This window comes from Peromyscus maniculatus, chromosome 5 (assembly GCF_049852395.1).
Source record: "Peromyscus maniculatus bairdii isolate BWxNUB_F1_BW_parent chromosome 5, HU_Pman_BW_mat_3.1, whole genome shotgun sequence".
NCBI classification, from domain to species: domain Eukaryota; kingdom Metazoa; phylum Chordata; class Mammalia; order Rodentia; family Cricetidae; genus Peromyscus; species Peromyscus maniculatus.
In genome coordinates, this window is record NC_134856.1 from 21102621 (window position 1) to 21112126 (window position 9506).

Genomic DNA, 9506 nt, shown 5'->3' on the forward strand with positions numbered 1-9506 from the left:
CCAACGGCCCAGTGAGCAAGATCCAGAGTCGGGGTCCAGGCAGGAAGCGTTGCAGCTCGCGTCCAGGGGCGCGACGTACAACCAGACGGGCGGCTTTCCTCGCAGCTCGCGGCGGCGAACCGGGCGGCGGGTAAGTGGTGGTCCCCGAGCTCGGGGCTGCGGTGCGGGGCTGTGAGCTGGCTGAGGGGACGCCGCGGTGCAGCGGCAGGAGCGGGCGCGAGGCGGCGGGGCGGTTAGGCACCCACCTCGAGCTGGCCGTTGGGCTCCCGTGCGCATGCGCCAGGGGCGGGCCAGCCGTTAGTGCGTCGGCTTCCGGGAGCGATGTCATGGCGGCGCTCCGAGGCCGGCCCGTATGTCGGCAGAGGGCTGCTTCACGCTGGGGTTGGGGGCGCGGCAGGATGACCCAGGCTTCCTCCGGGCAGACTCGCCGAGTCTGCAGGCACCTGCTTCCCGTCCTGCTCTGCCGATCTCCCAGGAGAGTCTCCGAAGGCCGGTCATTCACCTGGTGCCGCTTTCCGGGCGTGAGCCGGCCCAGCCCGGTTGCCTCTCGTTTTCCCGGGGCCTGATTGGAGTTTTAGGTTTGGGACAGCCACTCCCCGGGTTCACTTGTTTAATTTTCCGTAACCCGATGGAACCGAGGCCTGACGCATTTAGGGGTATCCGCTCCGAGTAGTTCGTTCTGGAACGTTTGGTGTAGCCCATCTCGTGGTCTGAGACAGGATCCCTGACTGGAATTCGCTGTGAAGATCAGGTCAGCCCCGAACTCACTGCAATGCGCTTGCATCTGTCTGCGAGCGTTTGCCGGCTTCACATTTATCCCCTAACTAGCACAAACCTTTTAGCCATATTGCCTAAAAACAGTACACGTGTGAGGGGCCATAAGATAGATTCTTGTGAAGTCGAGGCCGTCCTTGAACTTTTAATTTGCGAGTATGTGTGTGAATGAATTATCTGTGTGCAGGTGCTCATGGAGGCCAGAAGAGGGAGTCAAACCTCCAGTACCTGGAGTGGAAGGTGGTTGGGAACTGAGGAACCTAATTCAGGTCGTCTGAAAGCATCAAGCGTTTTAACTGCTTTGCCATCTCCCCTGGCCAGTCTTGAATGTCTGAGGGTTTTTTGGTTGTTGTTGAGCCAGGATCTCACTATGTGGCCCTGGCAGGCCTGGAACCCGTAGAGATCTGCCTGCCCCAGCCTCAGGCAATTTTAAAGTTCATTTTAATATACACTCAGCATTTGGGAGGTTGAGATAGGAGGATCACCAATTCCATAGCAAGCCTGAGGGGCTGGCTGCATGAGATCTTTTCTCAAATAAAAATAGGTACAGCCGGGCGGTGGTGGCACACAACTTTAATCCCAGCACTCAGGAGGCAGAGGCAGGCAGATCTCTTGAGTTCGAAGCCAGCCTGGTCTACAAAGCGAGTTCCAGGACAGGCTCCAAAGCTACACAGAGAAACCCTGTCTTGAAAACAACAACAACAACAAAATACAGATACACCATCTTGGCCATTCATGTGTTTGAGCCCAGAGATGTCTGGTCTTTCTACACCCAAGGTGTTTGGTGTCTCATCTTCTTTCTCTCCCCTACTCAGTATCCCACCCCAGATGGTTCTCTTTCCCTGACTGGTTTTCCCTCCTATTGGTCTTATCCTCCACTCCATCTTGAGCAAATTCTTTTTGGTTTTTCAAGACAGGGTTTCTCTGTGTTCTGGAACTTGGTTCTGTAGACCAGGCTGACCTCAAACTCACAGAGATGTGCCTGCTTCTGCCTCCCGAGTGCTGGGATTAAAGGGATCACCATTACCTAGCCTTGAGAGAATTCTTATTGAGTCACTCAACCCCAAGCCTAGTTAGTAATTTTCCATTGTTTAGCATGTTATACATGCCCTGGGCATGCCTCGCTCTTCTCTCCTAGATGTCTCTGCTTTAGCCCCATGTAGACCTTTGCCAGGGTCTGCTGCTTTAGTAACGGATAACTTTTTTTTTTTTTTGTAACTGATAACTTTTTAAAAGCATTCTTATTTTGTGTATATTATGGGTTTGTGTATGTGTCAGAGGACAACCCATCAGTTCTCTCCACTATGTGGATTCTGGGTAGTAATCTTCCTTGAGGGGCAGATGAACCTGTCCCTTTGCTGCAGTGGAAACTGTCAGGCCTGGTGTCAGTGTGCAGCCGTAAGACCCCAGTTGTAGGTCCATTCATTACCACTGCTGCTGACCCAGGTCCTCTTCTAGACATAAGCAGGCTGGCAAGAAGAGTGCTTTTGTTTGTTTGTTGAGACAGGGTTTCTCTGTGTAGCCCAGGCTGTCCTGAAACTCACAGAGATTCACCTGCCTCTGCCTCCCGTGCTGGAATCAAAGGTGTGGGCCACCTCCACACTTAGCTGAGAAGAGTGCTTTTTAAGTTGATGCTAAAAGGAAGTACACTTCTGGAGAATAAGACCCAACTACATGGTGTGTTGGAGAGGGAGGTCATGACCCATGCGCAGTCAGCAACTGCGGTGATGGTAAGGCATGTGGGGGGGGGTTGTTGTTGTTACAATGGGGTCTCACGCTCTGGCCCTGGCTGTGTGGACCAGGCTGCTTCTGTCCTGAGTGCTAGGATTAAGGATGTGTGCCACCACCTGACATTTGAAAATATTTGATTTGATGGTGGTGGTGGTGGTGGTGGTGGCCCACAACTTTAATCCCAGCACTTGGGGGTTGGGGGAGGAGGACCTTTGTGAGTTTATAGAGTGAGTTAGTTCCAGGACAGGCAGGGCTACACAAAGAAATTCTGTCTCAAAAATAAGTAAATAAAACTTTATGAGTGACTGTTTTGCCTGCATGTATGTATGTATGTGTACCACATGGGTTGCCTGGTGCCCAAAGAGGCCAAAAGGCTTGGATCCCAGGAAATTGTTACACATAGTGTGATTCACCATGTATAGGTACTAGGTGACAACTGCTGAGCCATTTCTCCAGGCCTGAACCCAGCCTGTTTTAAACAGTACGGTGAGAAGCCAGATGTGATTTACTTAGCTGGAGTGGGCTCCTTCTGCTTGCGGTGGGGTTGTGTGCGGGATAGGAGTCCATGGACAGAAGGCTGTGGCATCATTCAGACCAAAAATGTTAGCCAAATGACACCATGTGACACGCTCACACGCAGGGACACTGTTCGGCCATAAAAAGTATAAAAAGGAGTGACCCACCTCTAAAACTAAAAAAAGAAAAAAGAAAAGGAATGAGTCATTGGTTCATGTTGTATTGTGGCTGAGTGTTAGAATGTAAAAGGCCACATGATGCTGTCTGAACCTATTTATAGAAAATGCCCAGAAAAGGCCAGTTCATCTGCAGAGATGAGAAGCAGATGAATGGTTCTGGGAGTTGGGTGGTGGCTAACGGGTACAGAGGTAGCCTTACTTTGTGGTTTAGGGGATGAAGTAAGTCCAGGGTTTCTCACATGCTAGGCATCTAACTCTGAGCCACACCCCCAGGCCCAGAGGCTTTTTTTTCCCCCTGTGTTTTTTGCCTGATTGCATTTATATTCACTGAGTGCATGCTTTATGCCTGTGGAGGTCAGAAGAGGACATTGGGTCTCCTGAACTGGAGTTGTGGTTGTGAAGCGTGTGGGTGCTGATAATTGAACCCCATTCCTCTCTCCCAAAGAGCATGTGCTCTTAACCACTGAGCCATCTCTCCAGCCTATCCAGAAGGTTTTCTCTTTTACAGGTAGTGAAGTATGTTAGAGTTGATTGTGCTGATGTTGGCATGTTTGTTGATTCCTGAATTGTGTACTTTGGTGAATTGTATAGCGTATAGCTGTTCCATAAAGCTGTTCCAATTTTAAAGAAACAAAAAAAGGCCACTTGGGGCCAGCACAGTAGCCTATGTGAGAAGTGGCTAGGTAGACCTGACTGGATTTGGTGAGTGAGATTTGCTGGTCAGTCAGGACTGTCTCTGAGAATGGAGATCGGGGATGCAGATGCAGGCCTTGAGCAGAAACAAAAAGCTTTGCTTTAGGCCTCTTGAATTAAACTTCTTTTTTTTTTTTTTTTTTTTTTTTTTTTTTTGGTTTTTTCGAGACAGGGTTTCTCTGTGTAGCTTTGCGCCTTTCCTGGAGCTCACTTGGTAGCCCAGGCTGGCCTCGAACTCACAAAGATCCGCCTGCCTCTGCCTCCCGAGTGCTGGGATTAAAGGCGTGCGCCACCACGCCCGGCCCTTGAATTAAACTTCTAAGGATATGGGAAGGCAGCTGGTAATTGGTCTGGAGTGGAAAAAGCAAATGTCTGGAGACAAAGTTGGGGGACCTTGGCATAGAAATGACTGAATTTGGATAAAGTCATAAGAGGGCCAGAAGTGAGTCCTAATATGTTAGCATCTGACCTCAGGAAATGTTTCAGCAGGCCAGGGAGTACAAAAGACAAGCCTTGTACTTGGTGTTTGAGGGATTAATGAAGTGAGGGGGAGCTTGTCCCCTGTGAATTCCATTTAGCATCTCAGCTGGCTGGCGTTCTTGCTTGCCTGGCCCAATGGGAACCCTCTTCATAAAAGCACTTAACGATTCCCCTGGGTAGACCACAAACAGCAGGGGAGGCTGGCCGGGGCAGGGCGGATGCTTCTCGCTCTCTTGCCCACTGTTCCTTTCTCAGCACCAAGGCAGCCACAACTGCAGGTTCTAGGTTTTGCTTCATGCAGGTGATGGGAGGTCCTTGGGGAGGGTGGTCTGAGGAGCCTTCTTAGTGCTCAAAAAAAACCTTGAATGTCAGGGAGGGCACATTAACCAGGCAAGATGGTGTCTGCCTGTAATCCAAACACTTGTGAGGCAAAGGTGGGGGCGGGGGATCACGGCGGTTCTGGACTGGCCTATGTATTAAGGTCTTTTTAAAAAAAAAAAAAAAAAAAAAGATTTTATTTATTATGTATACAGCGTTTGTCTGCATGTATGACTGCACACCAGAAGAGGGCATCAGATCTCATTATAGATTGCTGTGATCCACCGTGTGGTTGCCGGAAATTGAACTCAGAACCTCTGGAAAAGCAACCAGTGCCCTTAACCTATGAGCCATCTCTCCTGCCCTATTCAAGTCTTTTTAAAAACAAACAAAAACCCTCACAAAGATTGGGGATTTTCCTCAATTGATGGAATGCTTGTCAAGGATACACACACTCCAACACTGTATTAAAAACAAAGAAAATTTTAGGTGGTACACACCTGTAATCCCAACACTTGGGAGGCAGAGGCAGGCAGATCTCTGACTTTAAGGTCAGACTAGTTTACATAGCAAGTCTCAGGCAGACAGGGTGATAGAGATCCTGTTTCAAAAAACAAAACAAAACAAATGTGTGTGCAGAGACTTAGGAACAGGTCATCTTTGGGGTGGATCTGACCAGGGGAAGTAATGAGGCCAGGCCGGGAAGTGTGATTGCTGTCACTTACTTTTCTGTGGTGTTGGGGAGAGAACCTGCTAGGTAAGTGTTCTAGCCCCAGCTTCATCCCCAGCTACAAATGGGATTGGTTGGTGTTCACTGAAGACCTTAGGATGTTGAGGGGGGGATGGGATGGGAGAGTGTGGTGTGTGCGGAGGAGAAGTTGCTGAGAGGACAGTGATGAGGCACAGTAGGATGGAGTGGGAGGTGTTCTGCAGGTGCACCACTGAGCTCTGCCTGCTTACAGGGTTTGCCCCTGCCAGCCCCCTTCCTGACCTGCCTTCCTGACTTGCCTTCCTGTCTTCTGTTCTCAGTGCCATGGCAGAACAGGATGTGGAAAATGAGCTTTTGGATTATGATGAAGATGAAGAGCCCCAAGCACCCCAGGAGAGCACTCCAGCTCCCCAGAAGAAAGATGTCAAAGGATCTTATGTCTCCATTCACAGTTCTGGTTTCCGGGACTTTCTGCTGAAGCCGGAGCTCCTGAGAGCCATAGTTGACTGTGGTTTTGAGCATCCTTCAGAGGGTATGCTACCCTGGCGTCACCCCCATCCTTCCCGCCCCATGAGTCAGTTATATCAACAGCCCCTATGCAGGATGGCTGGAACCTGACCCTACTCGCCTCCTCTGGCAGAGGAGTGTGCAGGGAGGCAGCATCCAGTCTCTTACTCATATACTTTTTTCTTCCTCAGTCCAGCATGAGTGTATTCCCCAGGCCATTTTGGGTATGGATGTTCTATGCCAGGCCAAGTCTGGGATGGGCAAGACAGCTGTGTTTGTGCTGGCCACCCTGCAGCAGATCGAGCCCATCAATGGCCAGGTAGATGTGGGTTCCTTTCTGGGCTGGGGTCCCATGTGGCAGTACAGCCTTGGATATCATGAAACTGCTTCCATAGTCTCTTTGTGGGCTTTTGGCTTTATTTAAGCTGGGAATTGAAACTATACTTACTGCTGATTTGTTACACAGGTGTTCTAACACCACTGTTATAGATCAATTCTAGGGTCTTAAGAGTTATGCTTGAGTCCAACGAGGAAGCTGAGGCAGGATTGAGAGTTCCAGGCCATAGGAAGACCCTGTTTATAAAAAAAAAAAAAATCATATTGTGGTGGACTGGAGTGTGGCTCTGTGGTGGAGCTCTTGAGTGGCGTGTGTGAGGCTTTGGTTTGTCTTCTTGGGTGGGTGGGTACTTGTCTTTTTAGGGCATGGCCCAAGCGTGAGGGCTATGCTGTGAGTGGGAGAGAAGACATGGCAGCCTGGGGTAACCCTTTTGTTTAGGGTCTTTGCTGCCATTCTGTGTTCCTAGCCTCTGGAGACACCAGCTTTAGTAGCTAGCCGTGAGAGTTTGAGGAGAATAGGTTTAAGGAGAAGGTGGAGATGTTTGGACCTTCAAGTGGCTTGCGTGGAAGGAACTGTAGTATTAGGTACACTGTGTGTTGGGGTGTGTGGATTTGGGTAAAGAAGATGTTTCTTGCCTACTCTACAGGTATCAGTACTGGTCATGTGCCACACGAGGGAGCTGGCCTTCCAGATCAGCAAGGAGTATGAGCGCTTCTCTAAGTACATGCCCAGTGTCAAGGTAAGCCTCCTCAGGTGCTATGTTAGGCCATGCTGGCCTCAGCTCCAGCCCAAGCAGCATTTATCAAGCTTGAGGTTAGTGGTACTTAGTTTCTTAAAAAAGCCTGATGAATTATGCCCAGTCTCCACAGGCTTGTGCTGGTCCCAGGGCCTCTCTTCATCAGAGCTAGCCTCTCAGGCTTGCCCCTGCTCTCAAGGCTTGCCTGGGCTCTAAGGGAGTGGGGCTGGTGTTCCAGATGCCCCCAGGATGGGTAGAGCCTGTGCCAATAAGATCACTGCTCCCAGACAGATAGAAACAGCTTGCTTTCTGTCCCCATAGGTATCTGTGTTCTTTGGGGGCCTCTCCATCAAGAAGGATGAAGATGTGTTGAAGAAGAACTGTCCCCATGTTGTGGTGGGGACACCAGGCCGGATCCTGGCACTCGTACGGAGCAGGAGCCTCAACCTGAGGAATGTGAAGCACTTTGTGCTAGATGAATGTGACAAGATGCTGGAACAGCTGGGTGAGCATCCCACTGGCTTGCCTAGCCGTTTCCCACTCAGTCACAGCAGTTTTGTAGGGGCCTGATGTAGGGGGCAGGCAGTGGCTCTCATAGTGGGTCACATGGGTGGCCAGAACTCGGGGCTCCCGGGAGAAGTCTAAGGGAGAGTTCCAATGTTGACAGAGTATGTGCTGCTGCTGAGCCCAAGTTGAGTGGGACCATAGGCCCCATGAGCTGCCATCACTTAGGACATGTAGGCACACCCAGGGGATATCTAGAGGAGTAGGGTGGCTTCTGCCACCCACCTACCCGGGGCTGGGAGAGATGGGCATGTGTCCTGGGAAGGAAGCAGCTGCAGCTCTCACGCCAGCGGCTGTCTCTGCCTCAGGCTCCCTTTCCCGAAGCATGGCTCAAGGCGCACTGGCAGGGCTGCTCCATGCTGGCAGCGAGTAAGTGGACCGCGGCTCCTCCCATGCCTGCGCTCCTGCACGCCCGCCCGCCCATCCGAGCCCAGCCCATCAGGCAGCGGGGACATCCCTGGGCCCACTCCACTGTGGCCATGGTGCCAGTGTTCTCTGTCCCAGGTTGGGGAGGGCTGGCTCCTCTCTGGTATGGGTCTGCTTAGTTAGACAAGACACTCAGGCTTGCTGTGTGTTGGATCCCATCCAGACATGCGCCGGGACGTGCAAGAAATCTTTCGCCTGACACCCCATGAGAAGCAATGCATGATGTTCAGTGCCACTCTGAGCAAGGAGATCCGGCCCGTCTGCAGGAAGTTCATGCAGGATGTGAGTAGGGTGATGCCCCAGTTGGCCGCCTGCCCACCGTGGCCAGCACCTCAGCACAGCAGCTTTGGTCCATGGCCTGGAGGATACTGGGAGGCCGGCGCAGTCTCCTTACTTCCCCTGGCTTGTCAAACTGGGAGCTGAGTGTGGTCCACACCTGAGCCAGAGCAGAGCTTACGTCCGGCTATTGGGAGAGAATGATTTACTGAGGTTGGGTGCACCAGGCCCTCTGGGAATCATCACTGCAGAGGAGCCGCTCCATGGAAGGTTCCGGGCACATGAGACACCCAGAAGTGAGCCCTGCTCGCCCCTTCCTGCTTCCCTTCCCACACAGCCCATGGAGGTGTTTGTGGACGACGAGACGAAGCTCACTCTCCACGGGCTGCAGCAGTACTACGTCAAGCTCAAGGACAGTGAGAAGAACCGGAAGCTCTTCGACCTCCTTGATGTCCTAGAGTTTAACCAGGTGACACTTGCACTTGCCCACACCAAGATCTGGGCCTGTGGGTGATTCTCAATGGCCTAACTAGCATTCTCCTCCTTCAGGTGGTGATCTTTGTCAAGTCTGTGCAGCGGTGCATGGCCCTGGCCCAGCTCCTAGTGGAACAGAACTTCCCAGCCATTGCTATTCACCGAGGCATGCCCCAGGAGGAGCGGTGAGTGCATGATGTCCACCGTGGCCAAGGCTGCCCTGGGACCTGTGTTTGATGCCTGTGTTTGTCTCCCTCAGCCTGTCCCGCTACCAGCAGTTCAAGGACTTCCAGCGGCGCATCCTGGTGGCTACCAACCTGTTTGGCAGAGGGATGGACATTGAGCGAGTCAACATCGTCTTCAACTATGACATGCCAGAGGACTCAGATACCTACCTTCACCGAGTGAGTACCCTCCCAGGGTGGGTGGATCAGAACCACACCCTTCCTCAGATCCTGAGAGGTTCCTGTCTCCTGACACCACCCCCCCACCCCACCCCCGTCTTCCTGCAGGTTGCTCGTGCTGGTCGCTTTGGTACCAAAGGCCTGGCAGTCACTTTTGTATCTGATGAGAACGATGCCAAAGTCCTCAATGATGTCCAGGACCGGTTTGAGGTGAATGTGGCCGAGCTTCCCGAAGAAATCGACATCTCCACATACATTGAACAGAGCCGATAACCATCATGTGTGTGTAGCCAATCCTCTTCCTATGTGACACATGGGTGTATCTTTTTATTGTTTCAAAGCTGTAGCTGTGTAAGAATAAACTTTTATTGTGGATGCCTGG

At 51.6% G+C, this 9506-nt stretch overlaps 1 protein-coding gene across 4 annotated transcripts; it reads left to right on the top strand.

The window, feature by feature from the left end:
• Ddx39a (DExD-box helicase 39A) lies at nucleotides 1-9499 on the top strand. 4 transcript variants are annotated; one of them, XM_076571840.1, is made up of 11 exons: nucleotides 59-130; nucleotides 5721-5932; nucleotides 6099-6226; nucleotides 6891-6983; nucleotides 7302-7485; nucleotides 7853-7913; nucleotides 8134-8252; nucleotides 8584-8715; nucleotides 8796-8905; nucleotides 8980-9124; nucleotides 9233-9499. In XM_076571840.1, the coding sequence occupies exons 5-11, from the start codon at nucleotides 7456-7458 to the stop codon at nucleotides 9395-9397; spliced, it is 762 nt and encodes a 253-aa protein (XP_076427955.1). In that variant the 5' UTR covers nucleotides 59-130; nucleotides 5721-5932; nucleotides 6099-6226; nucleotides 6891-6983; nucleotides 7302-7455; the 3' UTR covers nucleotides 9398-9499. The 4 variants fall into 4 exon arrangements, with proteins under 4 accessions (XP_006993135.1, XP_076427955.1, XP_006993136.1 ...); XM_076571839.1 differs by lacking the exon at nucleotides 59-130 and adding an exon at nucleotides 304-751; XM_006993073.4 differs by lacking the exon at nucleotides 7853-7913 and having other exon boundaries at nucleotides 1-130.
• Nucleotides 9500-9506: the final 7 nt, after the last annotated feature.

Bases quoted from the DNA above. Each gene is read 5' to 3' on its own strand.
- Ddx39a (XM_006993073.4), top strand. From the start codon at position 5,725: ATGGCAGAACAGGATGTGGAAAATGAGCTTTTGGATTATGATGAAGAT. The intron at 5,933-6,098 runs GTATGCTACCCT...TTTCTTCCTCAG, and splicing joins TTTTGAGCATCCTTCAGAGG to TCCAGCATGAGTGTATTCCC. The intron at 9,125-9,232 runs GTGAGTACCCTC...GTCTTCCTGCAG, and splicing joins CAGATACCTACCTTCACCGA to GTTGCTCGTGCTGGTCGCTT.